Source organism: Pungitius pungitius, chromosome 21 (assembly GCF_949316345.1).
Source record: "Pungitius pungitius chromosome 21, fPunPun2.1, whole genome shotgun sequence".
Lineage (NCBI taxonomy): Eukaryota > Metazoa > Chordata > Actinopteri > Perciformes > Gasterosteidae > Pungitius > Pungitius pungitius.
This window is the reverse complement of record NC_084920.1, coordinates 5,024,196-5,038,836: the sequence shown is the minus strand read 5'-3', so window position 1 is coordinate 5,038,836 and position 14,641 is coordinate 5,024,196. Positions and strand designations below refer to the sequence as shown.

Below are 14,641 nucleotides of genomic sequence, written 5' to 3'. Positions count from 1 at the left end.
ATTGTTTGGGTGCGCTCTTTATCTAATGCGTTTTTGTGGTCCGGCTCAATCAGGCTCTCCGTCTGGTCGGTAATTACTCCAGAGGACGGTGGCCCATCGCCATCACGGTAATAACAACCAAAAACACATCAGCTGTGACTTTCCACTCAGTGCTCCAGTTTGTGAGGAGAGACAAATAACCCCCCCCCCCCCCCCCTCCTCAAAAAAATCAACTCGATTGCATCCAAAGTTATTTCAATCAAGAAACTTGATACCATCAGTCGTGAGGTTAGAATTGGCTTTTTCAAGTTGAATTTGTGTGTCTCCAAACTGAAAGGAGGATCAAAGCACTTCACGCAATAGCTTCTTCAAACTTTAACTGATAACAGAAAGATTCTGGGAAAAGGAATATTGTATTTGAGGAAAAAGAATGCCCCGGCAGGTAATTGGTGTTCCTGCACTGATTCTCTTACTTTGTTTTATTTATTCAGAGTCGAAAACTGAGTAAATATAGAAAATAGAAAGGATTTGTGTCGAGGAGAAAGGGGTGTTTTTCGTTCCTGTGCTGGTGTGTGTCTTTGATTCTTCCCACCTCCTGCAGCCCACCTAGAAACCCTGTCAAGGCAGCGTGAGGAAGCAAAGGAGGCTTAGTAAACACTTTGTGTGTCTGCTGCTGGTGTGTGTTTAGTGTGGAGGGCATGCCAAGAGGCTGTTTTTCCACGGGTCGGGCGTCTGTAAACAAGCGGTACGACGGCAGTCCTCTCTTCCACGATCGGAGGTGGCACACTGTATGAAATGTGTGTGTTTGTCTTTTGGGGTTTCTTTTTTTCTTCTTTTGGACATGCCATTCCCAGCGAACGTGTGTGTGTGTGTGTTTTGGAGAGGGAGGCAACCCTGAATCCGATGGGCCGCCGATGGGTGATGAATTATTCCCTGTCTGGGACTCTGCATCGGTGTTATCACAGAGCCTGCTACTGCACCGGGGTGACAGCGGTGACAGCCCCCCCCCCCGCCTCCTGAAAAGATTTAGCGCTGACAAGTGATACTTCCTCATAATACATCCCCCTGGCCTGCTCCTCTGTGCCTCCCTGTTCCACAATCTCTCCATGCACACAAGATCAGTTTCTTCATGTTTTATACTTCAACTTATATTTGTTTAAGTGGGCAAGGAGGTGGTGGTCGGGGGCGGGGCTAATTTCTGTCACTTTCACCAGTGCAGTAGATCACCTTCGAAGGAGGCTTGGACGTGAACCCAAAAGTACTAACACAGAGCGAGAGAGACACAGACACACACACACACACACACACACACACACACACACACTCACAACCTGCATGTGTGCGACTCGGTTTGTCACAAAGTTCCATTAGGGGGCTCTCGTGCTTAAGGAATGCCTGTTGTGTTCTTGCATCAGTGTCAGTACTAAACCACATTTCCCCACTTGTTCCCTCTCTTGTGCTCTCCCCCCTTTCTCCCGTCTCTTCTTCTTCTTTTTGTCCTTCTTCCTCATCCTCCTCCCCCTGCAGAAAAGGTCACGTATTGCCTACAGCGATGAGGTGCGCAACGAGCTCCTGGGGGACGAAGCCAGCTCCTCGGAGAACCAGGTGAGGTGCTAATCAGGGGCCCGAACGACAGCAGCGTGGGTGGCTGACTGGCCCCCCGAGGGTGTGGGGGGTGGTGGGGGGGGGTCTGGGAGGGAGGGAGGGTCGGGGGGGAGTAGGCCCCTCGGCCCGGCCACCGAGAGCTGAAACCACGGCATTGTCACCAAGTCAGGCGGAAGCAACACTGTTTAATGCAAAGCTGGGCTGCCAGCGAGTGGGCTCAGGGCATGGGACCAGTGTCAAGCAGAAGCCAGATTGTGACTGACACACATGCACAAGCTTACACACACACACACACATACACACAAGAACACCTAAACACAAACGCACTATGCCACACACATTTAAATCCTCCTCACTAGAAAACGTCCCACAGCTGTTCTCCAGCCGGGTGTCGACTTTGGCCGATAATAGGCCCTCCATCCAAGTCCACAGAGAAACACACGCATGCACAAATGCACACACACCCACCACAAACTGAATTTCTAACTGTGGTTCTCCGGCCTTTCTTCAAACTCAAAGGGTGGCCAACGTGCACAATGCAGACACCCAAAATGAAAAAGAGTCCATGTTCTCATCATTTTAAACAAGTGTTATTTGTAAAACAATAAATTGTTGTTGTTGCAGTGCTCCATACAAATGATCCTTTCACCCTTAAATACGTATTTAATAAAAGAAACCACATTCTATTTGACACATTCACAATTGGCTGATTACCAATGACATTTTGTTTGAATAACAGTTCAGCCTGTTGGATTCAAGAGATATACAGATGAAGACCACGTCTTGATTTTCAATCACGGTCGGCAATGTTTACAAAAGATTAATTCACGGCAGTCGGGAAAGCGGCAATGAAGAAGAAAAGCGGTTATCTTGATTTGTGGTCTTAATTTGCCAAAATATGCTACATGTTCTTTTTTTTAACTTAAATAGTTTTTTTTCCTGCATCAAAACAATGAAACACCAACGGATTTTAACGCTCTTACCCATCGCTCACCTGCCCATCTGCCACTCGTATGCAGCCACACTCAACTGTGACCACACGTCTTTTGACTAATTATATGTTACCTTCACAATCGGCTGTCAACTGGCAGGGGTTAGTGCGTCTCCAGGCGCACGCAATCTCACACACTCGCGTGCAAAGAAATACTTTGCATTTGCACCCTCGAAAAAAGATGAGTACTCGAATGCATATTTGCACATTTAGTCCCGCAGTGTTTTATGTGGGTATATTTAGATGATTCACAGCTAAACAAAGCTAAATAAAGTTGTCTGCTTTTCCTTTTCTTTAAAAAAAAAAAACATTTCCCTATTACCATTTCAATGATGACCCATGAACTGCACATCTTAGAACATATGTATCAAGAAGCAAGATGGGTAATTGAAATGCATATTCCCCGCAAATTAGCAAGACACAATAGTGATTCTGACATTTTTTACAGAAGTTGGAAGGAGATTTGCTGTCAGAAATGTCACGTCTGAGACACTGAGGACTTCTATCGGTATTCTGTCAAGGAAAAGCCAAAAAAAAACAAAAACAGATCTTGTTTCATTTTTTCAAATCTTATTTGCCTTTTCATTAAACATTTATCCAAAAATATTTATTTATACATCTATTTAATGTGTGATTCAGAATTTACACATCTTGATGGAAAGTCATTGAAAAAATGTATCTGTATAGAATTCATAAAATTGAAGGATGTTTTACGTTTTTCTTTTTTTGGGGAAATTACTGTTTTATTATTTTAATTTGTGTTTTTTAGTATTCTTGATAATAATGATCAAATTATATTTCATGTCAAATTTCTGAATGCAAACATTAACGTAATTAATTTGATCCATTGATGCATTCACGTCAGAAATACCTTTTCATCATTTAAATCTGACATTGTTCACAACTCGTTCTTATTTTTATTTCACATCAAAATTGTGAAATATTTACAAATAATTATTCAATAAAATGTTAAAGATAAAACATATTTAGCTTTAAAAATGTATATTTGGGAATTTAGGCCAAAGAGTGACATTTTCCTTTCATTTCTTCCCTTTTATTTTATTTGAAAAAAATATCACCACAACTCAAAACTTGAATATGTTTTGAAATGTACAATGTAGATCACTTAATTTTGAAAAACACTTATAATAATTAGCAACTTTGATGTCTGGTGGAACCTTGTTAGAACATCTAAAATCCACACACTTCATGCTGGGGCCAAAAGCAAAGTGATAGATGATATACATTTTCCCTTTTTCCTCCCAGGTGCCGTATTTACCTCATTTTCGTTTTAAAACTTGTGGAGATAATACTTGTCCTGCTGTGAGTGGAGTACTCGGAACTTCAGAGTTTTTTTTTTTTTTTTAATCTAACGAGACGGTGGTGATAGGAGAGTGGAAAAGATGGCGGGGGCCGGGGCAAGTCGGTCAATTTAATTCCCGGCGATCTGAAAGAGGTCAGGATCATTTCATATAGCCCTGGCTGAGCAGATCATTACCAGTCGCAAATCTGCTGGTTACATGGCAAGGATTTATGGCTAAGTAAATGGGGAACCGTCATAAGTTCTGAAAATGGCACATTGGCCTTGCGATAATGGCTAAAGGACGATTTAATAGAGTTCGGCATTTATTCGTTATCTGTATGCGGACAGAGACTGAATTGGCACTATCACTCGCTTTTTTTTAATAATGTGGTGGGCTACCATTGCACATTTTCTCCTTCTGTTTCCTCTGCATGCAACCCACACACACACACACACACACATGCAGACACCCACCCTCTCCCTTCCCCCCCCCCCCCCCCCCCCCACACACACACACACAAAGCGGCAAACACACACACACGTTTTTCACACACCAACTATATACGGAATAGTTTCGATTTCAGTCACAGCAGACGGCTTGGCCACAAGAGATTGTGCTGGTTTGAGCCGGTATGGACCAGATTTTACAGGCTACAAAGGAAGCAGATTACCACTTGCATCGAATTCCGTATTGGATAAAAAAAAAAAGGAAAAAAAAGAATCTTTTGTTTGAAAAAAAAAAAAAAAGAAATTGCTGATTATCATAACAGAAAAATTGCAGCAGTGCATTTCTGAATACTGGCTGGCATCACAAAAACACAAGGCGAAGCGCTCATTCCGGAGCAATTATAACATTTACAATATTCTGTATTTACTGCACTGTTTCTCTTGAGCAACGTGAGCCTCGTTTTGGCCGCCGCTGAAGAAAAATACAAAGAAAAATTAAGCCACCCGGCTCGACGTGCCACTCGTATACTTTCACCAAATCCTCCACGAGGACTTGCAATCAAGTGAGGCAGCACAAATGAGCTGGAACAAGTTTTGTTTGGTACCCATTGACTGATGGCTGAGCCGGGGTGAGGGATCGCAGGATCCGCTGGGCTTTTTTTTTTTTTTTTCCTTCTCTTTTTTTAAAACCACCAAATAAGCACATTCACAGTGTAGTTTTAAACTTTGGCCTCTTCAATAATGCATTCTTGGTGGGGAGTTGCTGCGTCGAGTTAGACGGGTTTTCCCACTCTTAAGTGCGTCTGGTTACCGCCGACGTTTTCAAGGGGAGCGCACAAGGAAAAACACGCAATTATACTTGTTTACCTCCAACATTACGGATATCAACAATATTTTTATATTTGAAATATTGCAGTGCAGCGTTGTGTTTTTGGATTGGTGCAAGAAAGGATGCTGGGACTATTTTTGAGATGCTTGGAAAAAAACAAAACATGCAGGGAGGGTGGTGCTGTGACAAATGAGAGATTGTACTGGATATTTGTGCTTGGGTTTAATATAGAATAGTTTCCTCATGAATGTGTTACGTTTGAAACATTTCTTTCAGTGTGTTCACCACAGGTGTAGTATAAATAAACGAGGCAAATGTATGAAGTGCGTTATTGTTTTTTAAGATTTAAGTTGAATAAGTGCAAATGTTCAACACTATTATTTTAATGATTAGGTCGAAGGAACTGATGCTTAATTTTTGCTATCAATCAAGTTTTTATTTAAAATCTCGGGAACTCTCCCTCTTTTCATACGATAGAAAATCCTTCCAGGCTCACACAATTCAAATAAACACCACATGTAACAGTGGCTCCAAGCCTCTACTCAGATCTCCTAATGTTGGTCAAGGATTGTGGATGGCGAGGGGGAAAAAAAAAAAAAAAAACCTCCTCCAAAGGGCTTGCAGACCAAGAAACGTGTCCTTCCCCCCCTTCTCTGCCAACCGCGTTGCATTCCCACGATAAGCCCCAGCCCTTTCGCCTTCCTTCTCTGCAGCAGCCACAACAAGGGAAGCAACCTTTTTTTTAAAATTGTGATTAGGCATAATTAATGGCAAATGGGATTATTTCCCTCCCTCAAATGTCTGATTCATTATCGGAGATGCAAGGTTTCCCAGACCGGGGAATACGACTACCATTTCTTATTTACTTCACTTTTAAATTTCTCATTCTCTTTCATCAAAAATGTATAGGCATTCTAAGATTCATTTTTCATGATCTGCGTCTGTCCCAATAATGCTGTGCGTTCACTCGCGTGGTTTTTCCCCGTACGTAATCCAGACGCACCTTCGCTGCGATATCGACAGGATATCAGCGTTCATAAAGGGTGGCTCAGCATTTCTCCAACTTGGCTGCGAAGCACACGTTATTTCTTTTTCATCCCGAAATCAGCGAAATGACAAATCCAGTTAACACTATTTAATAACTGTGGAGACTGTGTTCTACTCCCGGTTTTTCTCCCTCCTCTTGCTGTATCAACATCCGCGACGTGACGTCCTTGATAATGTTAGGTGATATTGCGCGGCGAGCGATCCATTCCCTCTCTTCTTTAATGTGACAGCGCCAGGACTTGATCTTTTGTTTGTTCCAACAAAAAAAAAAAAGTCAGCCCGAGCGGCGCGTTTAGCTCCGTTTAATGTGTTTGTCTTGTGATTTTTCCAAATGCTAAACATGCAAACGGATGAATCGTCAAGGTTAATTGTCCACCCACCCACATGACCGATCTTCTTCTTCCTGCCATGTTTCTTCTTCTGCTTTTTCAAATTTTTTACTATTATCTCTGCTTCACTCTCTCCATCTTTTTCTCTTCCCCCTTTTGCTCTCACGATGCAGTTGATAAAGTTACGTGAAGAGGTAAGTGCTTCTCTGCTCTGACGGTTACAATTCTGCTTTCCCAACTGAAATTTCAATTTGCCCTCCTCCCTTTTTTTTTCTTCTTTTTTCATGTCTGAACGGCCTACAAGCCAAAGATAATGAATTCACTGACGGACAGTTCCTCCAGTTACCTTAAATAACATGAAGATAAGATGTTATTTTTCGGTTTGACTTTTTGAAGCAAATATTGGGGGGGGGATGAAGATAAACTTTGTCTGTTATTCGGTCAGACGACAGTTCGGGGCTTGATAAACTTTTTAGTTTCAAGAAGGATGTTCTGCCTAAGATGTTAACATCCACTCTCCCTTCATCTCCTTGAATGGAGCCACATACCGGTCTTTTGGTAATGTAGGTTATTTCTATCAACAAAACATGTGCATCATAGATGACGCGTGGTTGTCGTTCACCATGGTTCATCAACATCAAGCAGGTTCCAGAACTGTGCTGTACTGTTTACTGGATCCGAACATGCACAGCGTGCTATGTAATGAAAATGTCACTCGGCGTCAACTGCATTGTTGTTGCTTCACAAAATGTCAATAGAAATGATTTGATTAGCTGTCAGAATAGTTTATTAAGTTATGTTATGGTTTATAAAATGCATGTGGAGTTTGACAGAAGCTAATAGATCATAACCCTAAACATTTGTCAAATATTCCCGACAGCAGCAACATCTCCATTTTTTATAATTAACGCTGTGTAGTCGTACCGCGTTTAAGCCGATACCTTTTTACATACGTTCCATCGCTTGTCCCCTTTGAAGCGCGACTGAACTTATAGGCGCCGGCGTGCTTACAGTATGCTGCTAAACGAGCCTTTGAGTGAGACGGTGTTCAAAAGAACCCCTCAGATTCAATTCCTATCAAAGGCCCGGCATTCACACCCATCTATAATTAACAGCGCCCCAACCTGGCCTAGATGCCATGTTACCACACCCCCCCCCCCCCCCCCCTTTTTATTTAGCTGTACTTTAGTTTTCCCTTCCTCCTTTTTTCTTCTATTTGTGCGTTTCCTGCTAGCCTGAGGGTCAGGAGACAGCTCGCGTTTCCTCAGCTGTCTTCTCCCGCTTGGACCCGTCCGTGTGATGGGGCTCCATCCTGCGCCCCGTCTCCGCCGTCGCGCTCCTCCCATCGCAGTCGATTACCCGTCTGCTCCCCGCCCCGCGTCGGAATCAAAGGCTGGCACAGCTTATACACACTTAAGTCTTGCTTTAAAAAAGAAAAAAAACTATACTTTTTTTTTTATACAGCTGAAAAACATGTTTAAATATTTAGCAGCCATATTCACAGCTGTTTGACACTTGTAATTCCTCGTCTTACAAGTCCCAAACAAACGGCAGAGAAGATCACACAGTCAGTCTGAATCACAGCTGTCATCATTATTCACTTTGACTCTCCCCCACCCTTATTGAAATAATAAGGAAATCATCTGAACTTTGGAAAATGGTGATAGTAACTGCCTGTGTTTGATATTGAAAAAAGGCAGGAGAGCGAAAGAAGAGGGGAGTGATTTCTTTTGAGCTACAGCTGCATTGTTCTGGGGCTCCCCGTTAATAACTTACAACTGAAGAGTGTTTCTCGACGCCAAAAAGCACAACAAAAAAACACCACTTTTCGTGGATCCTAAGAAGATCTTTGTTCAAAATGTAGGTGTCAGATGAAAAGGCATACATGCATAGGCAGGAACGGGGTGGGGCGGTGGCGGGGCGCACCGGGGCACTCAGACATGCACCGTCGTTGTCATATATTGTATTTAAATCGTTCACTAGAAGGCTCCCTGAGACCTTCAGATATGATTTGGATGAAATCCTTAATTTAAAGTGGACTAACGGCAGATCTGAATGCCAGGTTTGTGTGTGTGTGTCTGTCTAAAGCTTTCACGATGGTGGAACTGCAGGGGTCAAGTCTCGTTATGTGACGTCTTAGAAAAGTTGGGGCTGGAAATCCACTTTGCACCGCCCCCTTTACGACGAAATGCTGACACAGCTGTCTGGGATTCCCGTTTTTGTGCAGTTGTGAGATATTTTGAATATAAAGATATTGCTATTCTGGGGAATAAGAGTCTCCTCAGTTTAGAAGAAGTTTGTAGACGTAACATGAAAACTGTGACCACGTAGTACCAGGTGTTTAGGTTTCATTACACATGCTCCTTTTCATTATTGTCCGTGGCTGGATTGTGTCATTACGAGGGCCATCACAGTGTGCCATTAATGGATTGTTAGTGGCTGAACTTTCACCCTTTCCTTCAGGTTCTGTCACCATCAAACCGGGGGCGCATTATTCTAATGATCTCAAACACACACACACACACACACCGCCACTGCTGCCACCACTACCACTCGTCCCCCCGCCCCCCCCCCCCCCCCCCCCCCTCCGGCACTAAAAGAAGACAGAACGAGAGAGAGAGAGAGAGGGAGAAATTCAGGAGGAGAAAGCTTTGAAGTGGCTTTTCCATCGCAGCGAGTCCGCCAGGCCGTCTCCCCGAGACGTGTCACCTTTGCCGAGAGGGAATAGGAGAAATCCCGTTTCGAATGGTAATGATAACATACTAATCACTCGAGCTCTTTGAAGAGCCCGGGGAGTGCGCAACTCTGTCAGTATCCCCAGCCCCCCCCCCCCCCCCCAGCTGCCTCGCTTCTCCCGGGCACGCGCAGGCGCTGCAGCCCGCGGTCTTGGGGTGTACGAGCGTAAGCATCGCATGTCAATACGTCCCCTCTGATCCATCGGCTCATTACGGCCCCCGGCTCGATATCCATGCACACCTCCACTGCGACTTGCACACTCTATGTGTGGGGCCCCCCTCCCACCCCCGTCAGTCCCAATGCCACACCCTCCTGAAATAAAAAATAAAAAACAGCGCACCTCGCGTCCCGCTCGCTGTCCCCTCATCATCGCTTTCCCCCCGTTTTACCACCCACCCACTGCATCCCCCCCCCCCGTTAACTATTCGAAAGTATCTCTGGCGTTTTAAATGACATCTGTCAGCGGCGCGAAGAAAAGGGAAGCGAGGGGAAGAAGAAGAGTTCAGAGGGAGTTTTTCCCCTCCGCGCGCTGTTCCCTTTCCTCTTATTGTCAAACTTTGAAAAGTGTGTCGTTGACTTATTATTTTCTTCTTCTTCTTCCATTTCCTCTGAGTGATTAGCTGGTACACATTCTGACAGCCTAACCCAAACTGGAGACACCCCCCCCCCCCCCCAAACCCTCGTCAGAGAGGCAGATGTCATTCGTCAGGTTGTTTTTGAGTGTCAAACTCCATCTGATCAGTTTCTTAGCGTAGCATATCAGAAAGGCCATCAAAACCACCAACATACGAGTAAACATACAAGCCTTCCACTTTTATGCTGTTCATGATCCCTCTTCTGAATTCGGCTCTGATTTAATGTAAGCATCGGGCACCACAGTGGACAGCGTGTGGGACTGAATATGTTCTCTGGAGCTATGGTTCTATGTTAGAAAGGTGGTTAAAAGTCTGCACCAAACAACCACGTACTAATAACATAGACTGGACAATGGCATTCGCCACCCTTTATCTACACAAAGCTTCTGAATACAGGTAAATGTTTCGCTGACGATTTGTAAACCGCTGAAAGTAGTCTGTGCATTTCATCCAATCAGCTAAATAACATTGTAAGATCTTCTAGGAGCAACCATGATGGGGAAATGGTATAATTGCACTGAATAAAACAACTTCAATATAATATCTAAGCATTATTTGAAACAAAGACGAATCAAAGAGATGCTTTTGTGATTAACCCCCTTGTGATGCAGTGCAGCAGAATCTTTTAATGAGAGGTGTAGTTTATCAGATCTTGGAAATTGTATTTAAAAAAAAAAAAAAAAAAAAACCTACAAGGCCAGAAGCACAAAAAACAAACCTAAAGGGTAGCTTTGGTATTTTTCAACCGTTGTTTTAACAACGTGGATGTGGTCAAAAATGATAAAAAACACACTGCGTATCCAGCTAAAGGTAAAGACCCTTCGTTTTTCTCTACAGTCCTTTCCATTATCAGACATGATAACAATCCTAAGCTTGTGGTGGCAAAAACAACGAGGAATTGCAACAGCGGCTTCCTTCCATTGTCGTCCCCAATAGTCACTTTGACACAAACGTGGGAAAACAGGGTCCACATTGAAGAGTCATTAAAGTTACCCTTTAAAGCAGTTTGTTTCCTCAACAGGTTGTCGGGAACTCCTCTCGAAGAAATGTTTTTAAACAAAACGTATTTGGGATAAATGCTCTATATATTGACATTTTAGGAAGTTTGTTGCAACCGAAGCAACAAACTTTGAGTAATCACTCATGAAACGTACAGGTATGTGTGTGTTCCACTTAAGTCAGCACCTCTCGTATTGAAAAATACAAATGATCACAAATAGATTTAGAAGCATTGTGGTCAATATAAGCTTTTGTCTAAACTTAGCATGGGTCCTTTTTTTTAATCGTTTTTATCTGGATGTAAAGAATCTGAATTGAACTCAAGTGTTAAAAAAAAAGAAGGTAAATCTTAAAATGATTTGTTTCCTGCGTGTTTATGTGTTACGCGCATGGTGCAGTACGTGACGCGCCCTCAGTCGTAGATTTGTGCGTTAGAGAGCACCGACTCTTAAGGGGGAGCCCGAGGCCGTTGGATCAGATATTTCTCGCCTTGCTCGTCAGACATGAATTTTTTCAGCTTACGGACCAGGAACTCAAATCACTGGTTCTCACTGGTGTCTGAGTAACTGCTATCAATTGATGTGTTTGCACGTGATATTAGAGCCCCAGCGAACACCTTGATACTCGCAAACATCCACTTTGAAAAGCGTATTTAATTATTTATGGAACACAATTTTTTTCTTGATACGCTCTCGGAGCGCCATGCTTTCAATGGGCAGCCTTGTCAATTGTTGATAGTAGTGAGTAAAGCAGGAGGGTGGGGGTGGGGGGGGGGAGTAACTCATACATCATGAATTACCACTAATGTGGACAAAAAAGATGCCGAAAAGACATTTTCGGGCTATGTTTAGGATAATTGTGTTCATTTATGACATCGACAGATTTGTGTTATTGTTGTTCTCATTAATACTCATGAAATCCTTCATTTTACATGTGACATTACTATCCACAATTACAGGCCTCACATTAGATTAGTTTGCTTGTTAATTCGCTCCCCTCTTGCACCTCCACCTTCCCCGCCTCGGCTCAATATCAGGACGCGACAACCCTCAAAGTCGTTCCTGTTTTTATGTCCGAGATGCAACACGCACATGCTTGATATTCCATCAGCACGTAACACATTGTCATCCATGAAGGTTATTGCCAACCTGGCTCGTAGGTGTTGTGGATGTGGTCTGTCTGTTTAGGTGACAGTGTTGATGTGTTTCTTTGAAATGGGTCCCAGCCCGCTCAAATCAATTGTTTGTTTTTTTCTTCTTTATTATTTTTGTGTGTTTTGTTTTCTCTGGATTCATTTTTTTTTTTTGTCTCTCCCTCTCTCCATGTGTTGCAGAGAGCGCATCTGTTGGACAACACAGAGAAGCTGGAAAGGTCATCACGGAGACTGGAGGCCGGCTACCAGATAGCAGTGGAAACCGGTTCGTAGTCTGTTTTCGGATTGGGCGAGGAGGGAGTCAGGGGGTGTCGGCGGGGGGAGTCAAGATAGTGGTGGGGATGAGTGAGCGACAGCAAATTGTCTTGCTCATATGCGAGGTGGGTGGATGTGTGTGTTTGTGTGTGTTTTGAGGGTGGTTGGGTGGGTGGGTGGGGGCAGAAAAGAAGGGGGAAGAAAAAAAAGAAAAAAAACCTCTCTTTCCTTGACGCCTGATGACATTTTCGGGAGAACATCAAAGGCGAGCCAGGGAGGGAGAGAGAGAGAGACGTACAGGCAACAGATCGAGCGCCGCTTCCTCTTGCGCTGCTCCCGAAGAAAATGTTTGTGTGTGTGTGTGTGTGTGTTGAGCGATTGTGGTTTTTTTTTTCTACAAACAGACGGGGTCTATGAAAATAAACAACGTCAGCGTTCCTCCTGAAGTTCTTAATTCAGGAGTGCAGAAATAAGACAAAAAACATAATATCACACTCTAAATAAACACACACACAAAGTCCTTTTTTCCTCATTATCAAGGAGGGTTTTTTATCTTAAAATAGGAAAAAAAAAGCTCATTGCAATCTTAAATAGATTTAAACCAGTTAGCATATTTTTTTTCTTCTTCCTGTCTTCCTTCCTGACAGTCACCACATTATTGAGGCACAGTGTATTCCTCAGAGATTTATCAAAGCTCATTCTTGAAGTATCAACCAGCTTTCTGTGGCTTCCGTTGTAGTTTTGAAAAAGTTTGTCAATTTACACTATAATCGCGGGGTGGCTGGCGCGTGCGACATCGACAGATTTAATAATTCAAGCAAAGGAAGGTTCGCACGCAGACCAGCGGCCTTTGATGTTCTCCGTGCCTTGCCTTCACAAATGCATAAATACAATCTGCATTCTCTGCCTAAAAGTATCGATTGAAATGCTCGGGACGATCCCGCCGTTATCCCGAGCTTCCTGACTTTTAATTCTACCCGGCTGTACCTTTTTGCCGGCTCCGTCTCTGGTGTTTTTTTTTTTCCTCGCAGCCCGGTCGGTTTCAAAGCGGCGGGCCGTGGCTTAACGCCGCTCGGTCCCCCCCCCCCCCCCCCCGCCCTCCCCTTCCATCGTCGGCCACATGCCCCTTGACCCCGTACCACCGGCGGCGCTCTCATCCACCGTGTGCACAGCTAGCTCGGAACAATGCTCGTTTATCCTGCCTCGGTCCCACACACTTGGCTTGGTCCCCAGCAGCTTGGCGTGGGGGCAGGGGTGCAGGGGGGGGGGGGGGGGGGGGAGCTTCGCCCCACGTCTTTAATCCATGACCCCTTCCTTTGCGCCGCTGTCGATACCAACCCTCCGCTCAGATGCACAACCTGAAATGGCGACGTCGCCGGGGTCAAACACGGAATACATCTGCAACAAATAAAAGATCCTCCACTCCTCCACGAGCTCTCTCTAATTCAGCAAACGCGCTGGGCCCGAACACATCAGGTAGCGATGTTTATCCTCCGGTTGAACATCTGACGTTCTGAGGGCGTCTTTGTGAAATGCCGCAGTATTTGGATCAGAGGCCTGCCGTAGTTCTTTTAGAGTAGAGACCCAGGATACTGAGGGGTGGGATTTGTCTTTTTGCAAACACTAAATTGTTTTTTTCGTCCAATAAAGGCTCCATTTGTTGTAGCTCCTTCTCTCCCACATCAAGAACTGCATTCGGCTTTCTTCACGCATTTCATTTCAAGAAATGGCATTTACAAAGGGATGGCGTCCATGGGCCTTCAACACAAATAATTAGAGTTTTTCTCCAATCAGACACTCTCTGGTCATCTCGCAAATTCTTTTCTTGCCAGGAACTCGACTCTTGCCAGACATCTAAGATGTACTTTTTACGGAGAGCAGTTTGGCGTCGTTATTTTCTATTATTACAAAGTTGCAACACCTCCATCGACAATGACACGGTAGCCCTCAGGAGCTGTAAGTGACCAATGGGGAAAGTGGAACTAACAGACATTTTGTTTCAAAGAGATAGATCCTCAACAAAGAACTCGCGTAGAATCTCAGCTTTGCTCTCTCACGCATTTCTCTTAACCGTTGACAATATATCTCTTAATGACCAGGAACAAAAAAAAGCCAGGATGCTTCTAGGTCACATTTAAGGGAAAAGGGAATACTCATAGTTCTGAGAAAAGCCAAATCTTCACACAGTCTTTCCCCCCTTCTTCTACCGTTCTCAGTGTCTCCAGTGAATTTAGCGAGGGAAAAAAAAAAACAAAGGCCCGCCAAAAGCAGTGAGAGCCCTCAGAGGGACGGCGAGGAGACTCCTCGGACGCACAGAGCTATTTACCACACGC

General features: G+C 44.1%; 1 protein-coding gene across 4 annotated transcripts in view; it reads left to right on the top strand.

Annotated features, from left to right (window-relative positions):
• vti1a (vesicle transport through interaction with t-SNAREs 1A) overlaps positions 1-14,641 on the top strand; it is a 95,539-nt gene that overhangs the window by 17,446 nt on the left and 63,452 nt on the right. For 2 of the 4 annotated variants that reach the window (XM_037462810.2, XM_037462808.2), the window contains exons 4-6: positions 1,507-1,584; positions 6,704-6,724; positions 12,234-12,318. In XM_037462810.2, coding sequence (XP_037318707.2) covers positions 1,507-1,584; positions 6,704-6,724; positions 12,234-12,318 — 184 coding nt within the window. The remainder of the gene's footprint in view (positions 1-1,506; positions 1,585-6,703; positions 6,725-12,233; positions 12,319-14,641) is intronic. The other 2 variants (XM_037462811.2, XM_037462809.2) reach the window with 1 other exon arrangement.